The 14,051-nt window shown below is 35.4% G+C and overlaps 1 protein-coding gene across 26 annotated transcripts in view; it reads right to left on the bottom strand.

The window, feature by feature from the left end:
• Dlg2 (discs large MAGUK scaffold protein 2) overlaps nucleotides 1-14,051 on the bottom strand; it is a 1,893,126-nt gene that overhangs the window by 705,509 nt on the left and 1,173,566 nt on the right. For 2 of the 26 annotated variants that reach the window (XM_063256357.1, XM_063256362.1), the window contains exon 1: nucleotides 1,430-1,586. The exons of 23 other annotated variants lie outside the window; for them this stretch is intronic. In XM_063256357.1, the coding sequence (XP_063112427.1) occupies nucleotides 1,430-1,534 (105 nt within the window). In that variant the 5' untranslated portion in view covers nucleotides 1,535-1,586. Of the gene's footprint in view, nucleotides 1-1,429; nucleotides 1,587-14,051 lie in introns of those variants that run through there. One more of the 26 variants, XM_063256360.1, reaches the window with a different exon arrangement.

The following is a 14,051-nucleotide window of genomic DNA, read 5'->3' as shown; positions in this document are numbered from 1 at the left end:
TCAGGATAGGAAGTTAAGAAAACAAATCTTAGTTCTTTTTCCCTAACATTCCTTTTTACTTCTGTTCAAGAAGTTGAAAAATGACTTTTACTAGTAATATGCTGTATGATAAACCAAAGATACATACAAGAAATCAAGAAAGGAAAACAAAATTATAGGTGGCCAGGTAAGGCTCAGATAGGAGCAGACACATGAGTTTCATAAAAAACAAAGTTTCTTAAAAACAAACAAAACAAAACAACCTCAAAAAACAAAAAAGGAAGAAGAGTATGATGAAGATAGCAGAAAAAACTATATGTACCAGATTCCAGTTCAATACAGAATCATTATAGCTGAACATGATTTAGAGATCTTCCACTGTCAGCTTTTTAGACCCTTACAAAATTATGTATCTTTTATGTCTTCAATGATTAAGACCTACTTAAAGTGATCCAGTTAGAACATACACAGTTTGATTAGAAAACCTTCAAATATAGCAGTCTTTGAAACATTTAGGTGATTCCCAAGTTGTAGAGAAAAATATGACATCTAATTTGAGAAATCTGAAAATAGCTTGAACTTCAACAGAGATTTATGTATTCCAACTACTGACGGGAACTTATCTCCAGTGTCCAGATATCATAAATAATGTTTTCCTTGATGAAATTCAAAGTAATTTTTAGCAAAGATTTATCTTGAAGATTGTCCCCTCATTTCTAATTGGTTATCTCAATACTTCAAAATAGTCAGTTTAAATAACCAAATTATTTTAATACTTTTCTTTCAACTTCTATTTGTCTCATGTGAACTTATAAAATATAGTCAATTGCACTCCTCTTGTCTGATAAATTATAAGTGCAAACATTTTATAACATAAAACATAACACTGAATCACATAATAATTTATATTGTATATCTATACATTCTAACATGTTCACAAGTCTCTAAATATTGAATCACTCTTTTAAAAACAAACAATCACATACTTTAAGAGAAGTTTTATAGATCTTTTACTCAAATTAGCAAAGAGCAGACTTTAAAAATTAATTAATGGATTATTGATCTATATAGCAAACTCAACTGCCAAAGACACTGTAGCAATTCTAAGTAGTTTGAGGAAAATAGGCATCTCAAGTTATTTCAAATTCTAATATAAGGAATTTCAATATTATGACTTTAATGGATGTTACTATTAGAAACCACTATCTTTAGTGGGACAAGTTAAATTGAATCACTATTTAGACTTTCTTATTGATTAATATTTGGCCATACTAAGTTCTGATTTCATACTGAGTAAATAAAAAAGAGATACATGTTTATCTTGAATAACAAGCACAGAGAATATATTATGGCTTTAAATGCATAGAATGCAAGTGTTTTTCTGCAGTTATAATGATATGCAGGAGAAAAATAAAATAATTCCTAACAAAATACAGAAAATATTTCTTACCGGGATGAATGCATGTTGCATAGCTTGCTCACATTGTTTTAAGGAAGCAATAGTATCCCACAAAAGCTCATAGTTCTCAGCCCGGGAAGCACTTGACCGTTGCATGTCGCAAGCTGGTAACACTCAAACTGAGCTCAAAGAACCCAGTTGAAGAAGGAAAAAAAAAAAACCTGCAGATCTGTTACATAAAGTTCTTAATTAGATCTGCTACACAAACTGCTATCTTAAGACTTTAAAAAAAAGTTAATCAGAACATTTCTTTTGGGGGATAACTGGGCATGACTTGAACAGAGACAGATGTTTTCATTGGGAAGGATTTTCATTCCCACACTTGTGAAAAGCAATCCCATCAGTGTTCCCCTGCTTTTGTACGGGTCTGGTGAGACTGCACATACCATAAGTGTGTGTGTGTGGAGGGGGAGAAGAAGTAGGAGGGAGAGATGTGAAAAATATTTCTACCAGAAGAATTGGGAGGCAGGCCACAGAGATAAAAACTGGATAGCTTGTGAAAGGTAGTAAAATAGAAGGCAGTGATACACACACACATACACATACACACACATACACATACACACAATGCACTCACATACACAAACATGTAGCTGTCGGCATTGCCTACTGTGTGAGAAATGCATGCATATTCACAGCATTGTTAATATCTCCTGTTCTTCCCCAGTTATTTAAGACATAGATGTGTTCTATTCTTCACCTACAGAGTTTTACTGCCATCATTATGCAATAATATATGCTGCTTATCTGAGATTATCCCCAAACTCTAGTCATAAGAAGGCTTGTGAGAACAAAATATAGTCAGTTCCTTATATTATGTTTTAAGAGTAGTTAGAAGATCTTTGCATTACCTCTGTTCTGGGAAAAGTCAATTTATTTTTATTCTCAGTAAAGTTGATACAGATAATGCAAAGAAAATTATGCATTTTTATATATTCTTGGGACCTGAAAGGGGGCTGCAGGGAGATGAAATGCATTAATCTCAGGAACGTTTGTGTTGTTTAATAGCAAGAACGCCTTGTTTAAGCATTACATAGAGTGCAAATAGAATTCAGAAACATATTCTGAGTATCTTTACCTAAAGGAGTAGCTACAGAATAGTTGAGCCTGTACCAGCCCCGATAGGCTGTGTGAGAATCCCGAGGAAGGAGCAAGGCACCTTGGGAGAAATGCTGTGCAGTCAAAAGTTCCAAAACAATCCATGCTCTCAGGCACAGTTTTACACACAACAATAGCTGTATTTATTCATGTGTTTTGAAAGTTAAGAGGCAAATGGAGGGCAATACAGAGCATAGTTAATAAGTTGTGCATTTAATTGACCTAGAAAATTCGAGTAGTGCAGAAGAAGGTACAAATTGTAGCAAACCATTTGGTAGCATAAATGAAAAATTTGTGCCCTGTAATTTTTTTCAGAAGAAGTGCTTGATTTGGGTCACCTGGTTTTTCTGCATTTGTGCATTGGTGATGGTGAATTAGTTCACACTGACTTTTTGGTGTGAAAGTCTCAAAGCTGTTACCCCCACTTTTAAAATCACAATTACTTTTAAATTGAACTGAAGAAACGGGAAGTAGAACTGACCTTTCAAAATTTCAACCTGGGCTAATTTGTAGGGAGATCATTTTTCTTTAGTATTTCATCAATATACATCATAAGGCTATTGCCACTAGACAGTTTGTTTTTCAGCATCAATTCCACCAACCTTTTCTTCCTCTCATTCAAGATGTTCTCCTATTCAGCTCACACCCACATTCCCTCCTCTGCCCTTATATGCTCCCATCTGCCCCAGCCACATGCTGCTTCTCTGCACCCTCGACCAGTCAGCCCACAACTTCCTGAAAATATTCTTTCACTAGTAAATGTTCTGAATTTCTCAGAAAATGGTAGGAAAATAAAAGTTGTTTTCAAATTTATCTTCCAAAATTCCAACAAATACTTTCAGAATTCCTTGAGCAAATGACCACCATTAGTCCAGACCCCAATTATTGGATATTCCATGACTGAGTCCTTTTATTCATTTAGCATCCCCTAAAAGGTTCTCTTTTCTGTAGTTTTCAGAAAAAGAATAGAGAACTTATGGTTTATATGTAAAAACTTAAAGAGTATTATTACACTGTTTAAATCATGCATTCATTAATTTCTCCACTAACTCAACCAACTCACGCAGCATCTCCCATGTGCTATACTTTTCAACAATTCTATGAATAAATGTATATATATATATATATATATATATATATATATATCATGTTAAATCTGTCTTTAAGGAACTTAATGCAAAGATTGATAGAACTAATAAAATGCAAGTTAAAATAATATAAATGCCATACAGGAAGAAGCATAAACAAATTATAAAACAATAAAAAATTTTGTCCATGGAGGAAATTGGTTAGGTTCATAAGGGATTTACCACCTTGCTAGAATTTGAAGTTAGGGTAGAATTCAGACACACAAAGATAGGTAGTGGGAGATTCTAGGGGAAAAGGAAGAGCAAAGGTACTGAGTGGGAAAGAGGTCATAAATGGAAGTAGGAGGACTCTATGAGAAACATCTGTAAACTAGTGACCACCAGCTTAATGCTCAGATGTGAACTAGAGTAAGGGCTACGTTTGAATGAAAACTACAACCTTCTTTTTCTAATGTTTATTAATCTTAACTTTAACAACTTCTTAATGAACATATGTTCATTAATCCAGTGAAGCATTCCTTAAACCTTGTGAGGGATAAATTTCTATCATTCTCCATTCTTTAAAAAAGGAACATTGGCACACATTAGGAGACTTAAGAGGCTCAGTCATTTAGCTCCATTGCTCAGTTCTTATTGAGTGTATATCTCATATTCTGTATTGATGCCTACTCACTTTCATGAATTCTAACACCTACTACTTCAAAATTCAAGTAAATCAAATATTTACTCAATCAACCACTTGAATCAGTTTGAGTTCACTCAGTTTAACATTTATTGAACATACTATATGTCCAGCACAGTACTAGAATTAAAGAATATAAAGATGAATATACGTTGTTTCTCTTCAACAACTCCTCAATGTGCAATTGTGCCTGCCACAGCTCATGTATTCTCTTTCAGGTAACACAATGCCTGGCATGTAATGACAACCAGTTCTGTCTTAAACAGTGACTATATCACATGTCAATTGTATAGAATATATATTTACATCTCATGCTCTAACTTAGATTGAGGGGCCCAGCATGTTGAATGGAACTTTTGTATGCTAACTCTGCCATACACACACACAGGTAAGCATTTGCATGCTTTCTGCTGGTGATTGGTATAAATCTAACTTCAAGGCAAATTCACTCCCAGCAAAAATTGAATAAAAAGGGCTTAGATTTGGTCATACACATTACAAACCACCATGAATAGGATGAAATACATAAAAGAATGGATTTCAAGATTGGACATCAGATAGCAATAACAATAAAAGGAAAACAAGCATGGTGACACCTGTGATTTCCTTTCCTATGGCTTGAACTTTAAGGTCTTTGGAGGGTGAATTTGGTTATAGCTCAGTATGTTTGCTTATTTGAACAGATAGACTTGGTTTTCTGAAAATGCAAGGCAGTAAGAACTATAGAAATCCATGACCATAGACAAATACCCTACTACCTTTCTCAGAGTAACTAGTAAGTGTATAGAAAATTTGTGTAGGAAACTAATACAAAATTAGCCATCAATTTTAAGTAATGTCACTTTATGGAATATTTTGCCCAATAAAGTCAAAATACTTTAACTGCTTATATAAACACTTACTATGCCACGTGTCAAAAATTACAGAATATCTATTATATAACAAGAAGCATACAATATCAAATTTTAATAAAATTAAAATGACTCGTAGAAGTGAATTCTTTCACTAAAATAAAATTAAACTAGAAAACAACAACAGAACAATCTCTGGAAAATATCAAAATATTTGCAAAATACATGACATTCTTCTAAACCAACCTCTGGTAAAAGTAAAATCAAAAGAAAATTAGAATGTATCTAGAAGTTAATGAAAATAGACCAGATCACAGCAACTTCATATGGATTTTTTTTAAAGCAGAATTTAAAGAAACTTACATATTACTACACATCTGTATTCAAAAAGATTCCATATTAATGACTGTGGTTTCCATGTTAAGCAACTAAAAAACAATGCTTTAAACCAGGATAAGATAAAAGAAAATGTATCTAACAATAAAAATACAAATCAGAGAAAAATCAGGAATTCAAAAATTGATAGCTGTAAAACTAAAAACCCTAGCAAGACAAGGAGAGAAAGAAGAAAAACAATAACAAAATCAGAATGGAGGGAAGTTATAAATTACAGATAACTAAAGATATGAGGAAGTTCTGTAGGAAATATAAACAAATTTTTGCCAAAAACATTTGACATATTAAATAAAATTTACAAATTCCTTAAAAGATGCAAACTATCAAATCTTATTCAAGAAAAAATAAGTAACCTACAAAAACACAGTGAGTATCTGTTATAGATAGTGAATTTGTAACTAAAATCTCCCTAAGAAAACTTCAAGCTACAGTGGCTTCACTGATAGGGCCTATCAAACATAAAAATAACAAATACTGACAATTCTATATAAACTCTTTTCAAAGAAGTGAAAAGTAACAATCTTTAGCAAGGTTTCAAGAAACAATATTAAAACAAAAAAAATTAAATTGTATCCTATATACTACCTATGAATATTTACAATAAGATAATTATTATACACTTACAGATAATTTTATGAAACATATTCAAGCTATTTAGCCCCCAAAATACAAAGAACAAACATTTAAAAACTGTATTTTGAAATCTTACCACTTTTCTTTGAGTAAATTAACCAATATGCTTTGCTTTCCTTCCTGCTATAAAGGTCCTCTATATTCTGGCCATAATTAGGTATAAAATCTTGGCTCAGTCATTTTGCTTTGACAAGGCTTAATTGCTCATCTATAAAAGTAAGAGATTAAACTGAATGATCTCTCAAATGTTCTTAGTGTTTTAACTCACTGATACACGGGTATGTTTTAATCCTTACCAATCCCATTTTCCTCTCAGCTAAGCATGTGTGGCTATGTCCCTAAATTTACCAAGACTGTCTTGTGATTTTAGTTTATACACCATGTCAAACATGCTGGTTATCTCTCCAGTAAGGTAGTAAAGTCTTTTGAAGGTAGAGTCTATCATCTTAAAATTTCTGGCTTCCTCATCATATTTCAAGTTCAGAAACCAAGATTCTTGTAATAGTGACTTTATAATTGGGATTAAAATTACAACAATTAAAAACTATCATTGTGCTATACATAATAATTACTTTCCTAAATGACACCACATCTCTTATAATTTACAGATAGAGAAATAGCCATGTAGGTTAGGAAACCACTTATTAACTATATGACCTTAGACAAATTCCTCAGTTTCTCTTTGCTTCAGTTCTTATCTGTTAAATGGAGATGATCATAGTATTTATCTAATAAATTTATTGAGTATTTAAAGTGTTTATATATAAAGTTTTGGAATAGAGCCTGGCATATAGGAAGTACTATTAATGTTTTCAAAAGGCATGAATTAAATTTTAATTTGTTTAATAAATAATAAGTAATAGAACTAAGATTAAATTTCTTTCTTTGGCTCATCCAATCTATATTATGCCACCAACTAGTAATTATTTAAGTAATTGAGAGACACAGGAGATACACTTGATGCAGAGGCCAGATCTTAGCCAGTGATTGTCACACCACTGCCCATTGCTTCCTTTTGTTCCCCGCACCCACCTCCCCCATGGACTAGGAAAACTTTGGTGACCTCCCTTGTTATCTAGTGCCCTCCTCTAGTCCACTCCAGAACGAGCGCAGCTCAGCTGCCCATCACTGTGCCCTTTCTCCGTTTCCCATTCTCACTACTTCGGATATTCCTACTACCTCTTTGTAGCAGGGGGAGGGGGAGGGCTAGGATGGCTAAAATCAGGGAGGAAAGGATCTGGACCCATTCTCACCATCCTGGACCACACGCAGCTTGCTTTTCAGAACACTTGCTGGTTTCAGCGACACCCTCCTCACTGAATCCCTAGACAGGGGTAGCTACCCTGGAGCCCTGTGTCTACTTGGACTATTCCTGGACCTGTACTTGTACCTATCACAGACCTGCAATTGTTAGAGAAGCAGCACTCCACAAATACTTCTAGGATTAGTCTAAAAGGGTGCCTTCCCATGCTTTGACACCCTCTATTCTGTAACACAGGTTTTCTTTCTTTTTTTTTTTTTCTTTGAAAATTCCTCTTTTTTTTTTTTTTTTTGTACTGGGGATTGAACTCACCACCTTGTGCTGCGCTTGTCAGGCAGGCCACTGAGCTAAATCACCAACTCCTACACACGCTTTCTTATAAATTCATTTTAGCAGTCCTGCAAATTTGCTCATGATTTATTTCTTGGGCAATGTGAACAGAAAGCCCTATAAATATACTCAGGATTCTTATCTTGAGTAGTAGGGACAGACTTGGTAGAAAGAAAGAGCAATAAACATGAGGAGCTGTTGGCTCCAAAGAGATCCAGACCCCAGGAGCCAGTGCAGACTAGTGACAGAAACCAGTACCTGGCAGAGTGGACCTATGGCATTTGGCACAGGCTGGTATGACTGTGGGGGCCACCTGTGTCGATGTTGGCATCCAACATTACCCAGTGTCATCTGGTGACATTAGGACTGCTAGCAGATCTGCATTCTGCGAATTCATTATTTTAATCTGAAGTAAAAGCATTCTTAACTAATTGGCAACTGCACACTCTCTTCTAACCACCGCAGACCAAGTGTAAACTGCATAATTTAATAGTCTTTACCACTGTGGAAATCTGTATGGAGATTCTTTAAAAATCTAAAACTAACAATTCCACTCCACCCAGCTATTCTCCTTGTAGGTATCTTCCTAAAAGAATTAATGGCATAATATTTCAGTGCTACATGTCTATCTTTCTTTAGAGGAGCATAACTCACCATAGCAAAATCTTGTAAGAAGCCCATACACCCATAAACAGATGAATGAATTAATAAATTATGTACTTATACATAATGGAGTCATACTAAGATAAACTTGAGCCATTTGTAGGAAAAATGGCTGCACCTTGAGACCGTAATATTAAGCGAAATAAATCAGACACATAAGCTCAAGTATCACATGGTTCCTCTTCTATGAGATACTGAAAATATAAATAAATTAAAGAGCAAAACAAAAGTCAGATAAAAAGAAACAAAGAAGTAGACCTTTTGTCAATGGGGAGATGACCAAGAGATGGAGGGAGTGAGGAGGCACGGGAGAGGAAGGGGACGAAAAAGAATTAAGATGTGTTGTACGCATGTTATGTATAACTAAATGAATGTAATCTTTATGTACTGCAAACATGTCCTAAAACAGTCTTTTCTTTTCCTGAACCTTATCTGTTTCCTTTTCCTTAACATGTCTCTTTCCTTTATAGTTTCCATCTTAAAATTATATATAGCTCAGTGGCACAGCATCTAGTTAGCAAACTCAAGGTCCTAAGTTTGATTCCTGGTACAAAAAAGAAAAAAAAAATGTGTTTACTTCTTCTGTCTCATTTTTCACACTAACATAAAAGCCCAGAGAGCAGAAGTCAGTGTACACTCAGCTCCAGCACAGTGCCTGGAATATCACAGATGCAGATTTTGTTGTTAGGACATAAGATGGACAGAAGCTAATTAAAATGTCTGAAGCATATGTCAGTATATTTACCAGGTTCTCTCATAGTTGCACTAACTGATGTATTTGGGTATGACTTTTATAAAACACTTGTATCTGACCCATTTTTCTTTTATTAAAGAGAGATAATTGCACTTGATGAAGTAGGACTCACATAATCATACCAGGGTAAAAAAGACAAATGAACTTCTACTGTGCACAAGTTACAGTGGACCTGATATGACCTGTGGCAATCCAAATTCGTACAAGCTAAACCTGGTATGTATCCAGCCAATTAGTTATAACTCAGACTCAAACTGCTTAAGAGATGCGAGTCATTGTTAAAGGTACTCCTTTGTATACACTCTAAATGTTGGATCACAGCATGTTAAACTTCAAGCCAGAGTCAAAACCAAGGAGAACTGACAGTGAGGTAGATAAAGTCTTTCCTCAACTTCTCTAACTTCTATAATCCTTAATCCATCTCTTATTGACTCCTTCACCATGAATAGTTAAACGACTCAATTTAGGATGGAATTAAGGACCTAACATGTGTCTTTTCCTACTTGCTTTTTTGATTCGTTTTTGAAGGCAGACGTCCATCTTATTAATCTGTTTATTCCAGCCTCCCATTGCCTGGCATATAATGAGGGACAGCAAATGTTTGTTACAAGATGGATGAGTATGAAAAACACTGCACTCAATGTTGATAATTATAGTAAGTTTTTATGTTTGTACAGCATAGTTTTTTTGTATAATATGTTTTGATCTTTGAAGCACTTTGCCAATTAGAAGTTATCTTCCTGTTACTTTTCACCTTCTCCTATTTACTCACCTAGATGTTAGTATACAATCAATGACTCCCTCATTTATATTCTTGGTTTGGACTTCTCCCTTGAATTGGAATACGTTGCTGAATGGAAGGCTATTTCACAGTTTTCTCAGACCTCACAGCTTCAAAATCTGAGCTCTCATCTTGCTTTTTCCCTCTCCAACCATCTTTCTTTACTTTCTAATTTTTAAAACAAATTTGTTTTTAACAGTGCATATCTGCTGTACATAATGATTATGTTCATCTTGCAGAGTCCATCCATGTACATAACACATCTTAATTATTTTTATATCCCCTTCCTCTCCTCCCCTCATTCCCCGCTCCATCTCTTTCTCTTTTATCTTCCTCATTCAATCATTCTCGGCTTCTCCTGTTCAATTGCTCAACTCAGACGCCTGTATCTTCTCAGCTCCCATGTCCACACCATCGTGACCACCAGTGCACGGCCCTGTCTGAACATAACCTTCTGTACACCTCGCGCATTAACTGTCTGTGACCAATACCATCCTGTGCCATCTGCCCCGGGGACCTGGCCCCACAAGCACTCTTCCAGTTCTCAGCTTTTGTTGAATTCTGGTCTCATGTTAGTTCCTGTGGTTTCCTCTGCCTCCTCTTCTTCCACCTTTTCTCTAGAATTCTCTGTCACATATAAATCTTTGCTCTACCACACATTGTAGGAGGCCTGCCAGGGTCCCTGCCTGCTAGTACTCCTGTACCTCCACTATGACTACTGTTTTCCAAATATTATCAGATATGCTCTGAGTGGGAAAAATTATTTCCATTTGAGAACTGCTCTCCTCTACCTTGATCAGGACATCTAGTTACAGCTTCTAGTTTGTAAACCTCTTTGTGATTTATGTGGAATAATTAGATACTGTTAAACTCACCGTACTACCTCATTACATATAGTAATCAGTTCTTTTGTTTCTATTTTTTCTCTCACTATATATATATATATATATATATATATATATATATATATAAATACACATATCCACTATATATATGTACAAATACATATGACAGATATATGTGTGTATATATATGCACACACACAAACACATAGAATCTGTAAAGCTCAGCATGAGAGAGGTATTCAATAAATATTTCAATGAATTTATTACTCAAACTCTATGCAACATATACAGTCAGAATTAGCAATCTCATTTCTAAAAAAATGAGAAAAAAAAGAGAAAACAGGTTGAATGGGAGGAAGCAGTACAACAGATAGCAGCAGATATACTGAGCAGTTAACTGAAAGACCCCAAACTACACTCTCAATAAATGATATGTCTAGGACTCAGACCTAGATTATATCACACTCAGTTCTTCATATCAATGTGTGTCATTTTACTACCATTACTGCTTTATCTCTTCAGATTAATTTACCTTCCTTTCTTTCAAGTATTCAATTACCTTTTGTCTTTATAGTCTATAAGCAGTAATACACACCCAGGTCTCTGTTAAGGTCTGACTTTCTTAGGGCTTCCTGGTGGCTTCCAATGGCCCTTCACTGTGATGTTTTAGAAATATATAACATTTTAAATATAAGAAGGAGGAAGTTAGGGCTTCTCATACAATAGGAACACAAAGGGAAAATTGTAACTCTCCTAAGTTGAATTTGCTCTTAGGGTTCTCCTGACAAAAAGTATTGCGTGATACATTAAGAGACTCTGATCATAATGAAGGAAGCTCAGAGTTCTTGACTAGAACATGAAATAATTTCTAGGGATATTTGATTAAAATAATCTTTTATTTCATGCTGCATAAGTGAAACCAAGCAGAAAAATCAGAATTGAAATTTGAAATTCTGTCATATAGATCTTTCAGCTGACCTAATGCACTTTTATTTTCAAAGGATTTTAAAGCAAAATCTTATACCACAGGTACTCACATTCCCCACCAACTATTTTTAAATGATCCAGAGGTCATGATGGTCAAGAAATGTCTGAGAATACGGCACACTATTAAGAGATAAACCTGACACAGAGATGCCATTGAACAGCAGATGGGAGCAATGTTTGGGGCTTTGTGATGTTGGAGGCCACTTCTAGCAGCAAAGGGCTGCAGTGGTGGCCAGTGCTTTCTCACTTCTGCAGATGCAGAGCACAGCTATGAGTGTAAGATCTCAAGTCAAACCTTTGGGGTCAGAATTCGAATCACTGATTTTTATCTATATGATTATGATCAGGATCCTCTATATTTCAAAAGTTTCCTTATCTAAAAAATAGGTTTGACAATATTATTTATGACATGGTTGTTGTGGGGATTAAATTAATTGTTTTATGTGTCCAGAATAAAATAATCACTAGCTATTATATTTCTTTTTACATATTCATATCTCTGTGTCACTAAACTCAACACATATGTTGATTTTATTTCACTAGTTCATAAGCACCCTTGAGGTATAATTTCTATTGCATTTGCGGCATCATAAAATATTTCATTTGCTTCTTACAATAATCCTTTGAGGTTTGGATAGTTGTATCTACTGTATAGACAGAAAACTGAGACCTGGACTACTTAGAATGTGCCTGTTATTATGCAGTTAGCTAAAGCACTGATGTTTAGACATATTTTGTTGACATCATGGAGTTTTAATAGAGTCGTCTTCCCTCAACACTTTTAATACATTAAAGTGGCTCTAGAGTAAAACTCCTGGAGTTTACCTTTCTCCTCATTCCTCTCTGCAGTATTATTTCCACTGGATAGCAACTACATGTTGACATCTCCACCTCTCCTTTCTCCATCCACACTCTCTACCTCTATCAGTCTCCCTCATAAACACACACATACACACACACACACACACACACACACACACACACACACACACAAACACATGCCTTACTGGCATATTTCAGAGGATGGTAGTAATAATTATTTTGAAGTTTCCAACTTTTGTGATGAGATGACTCAAATCAATAGCAGGTGAGTGTTGAATACTAGAATAGGCAAGGGACATATGGAAAAGCCAAATAATTAAGTTTGAATTAAAAATAAAAAAGAAGTTGGAGGGAAGAGAGACAATCTTTGATTCTAGAAGATGTTGTAGGCAGTAAAACAATAGCAATTAAAAAAATCTACTTGGGGAAAATGAATGGTCCCGAGCCCCTGATGCATTAATTATTTACTTCATGAATTGGGAAAATTAGGTAACAGCAGCAAGCCTCAGTATCCTCAATTATATACTGTGAATAATAATAACTAATATCAATCTTTTAGAACTGTTATTAAGATAGAATGCTTATACTTAATTTTTCTTAGAACAATGAGCTGGGGGTTCTCGGTGGTGTGAGTACCTGCCTGGCAAGTGTGAGATTGTGAGTTTGATCCCAGTACCAAAAAAACAAAAAAAAAAGCAAAAAAACAAAAAAAAAAAAAAAAAAAAAAAAAAAAAACACAATTTCTTAGAACATAAAAATACTCTAACTATTTTTAAAAATGATTTTGGATACATAGGCCACTTATGGAGTGGGGACAGCCAGATCCAAGCCTTTCCCCATGAGTGAGCTCCACTCAAGGACTGCAGGGTGAATGAAGAAGGCCCCAGCCAGAAGCAAGCCTCCCCTGTGAGCCAGCACCATGCACAGGCCGCTGCCACAGTGGGGACAGCCAGACCCAACTTTTTCCCCACGAATCAGTGGCATTCATGGACTGCAGTGGAGAGAACAGAGCCTCACCAAGAAGCAAGCCCTCCTTGCAAACCAGCACCATACGCAGGCAACCACTGCAGTGTGGACAGCCAGACACCAGCCCCTTCCAGCATGCAGGTTGGCAAACAAGAAGCACCATTTCCCACCCCTCACCCCCCACTCCCCACCTCCACAAGTGACCAGCTAATCTGGAGAAACACATGCTGTGATGATAGCTATTTAGATGAAATGCAGTTTGATGCTTGTTGTACTTTGGTGTTTCACTGACCTTGCACATCTAGAACCAGTGGTTTGATCATCTGTTTAGAGGATATTGCTATGCAATGTGGCATGTAGGGGGATCTCCTTATGAGGGTGGTAGCTACTGTTGATTTCCTATTGTCTTGTTTTGAAATCCTGTATAGTTTTCATTGTTTTGTTGGGTTGGAATTT

The sequence above is a fragment of the Cavia porcellus genome, unplaced genomic scaffold, assembly GCF_034190915.1.
Source record: "Cavia porcellus strain 051 isolate PalLab524CR breed Dunkin Hartley unplaced genomic scaffold, mCavPor4.1 scaffold_9, whole genome shotgun sequence".
In the NCBI taxonomy this organism is placed as follows: Eukaryota; Metazoa; Chordata; class Mammalia; order Rodentia; family Caviidae; genus Cavia; species Cavia porcellus.
The sequence above is the reverse complement of the archived record's forward strand: the minus strand, read 5'-3'. Positions and strand labels throughout refer to the sequence as shown.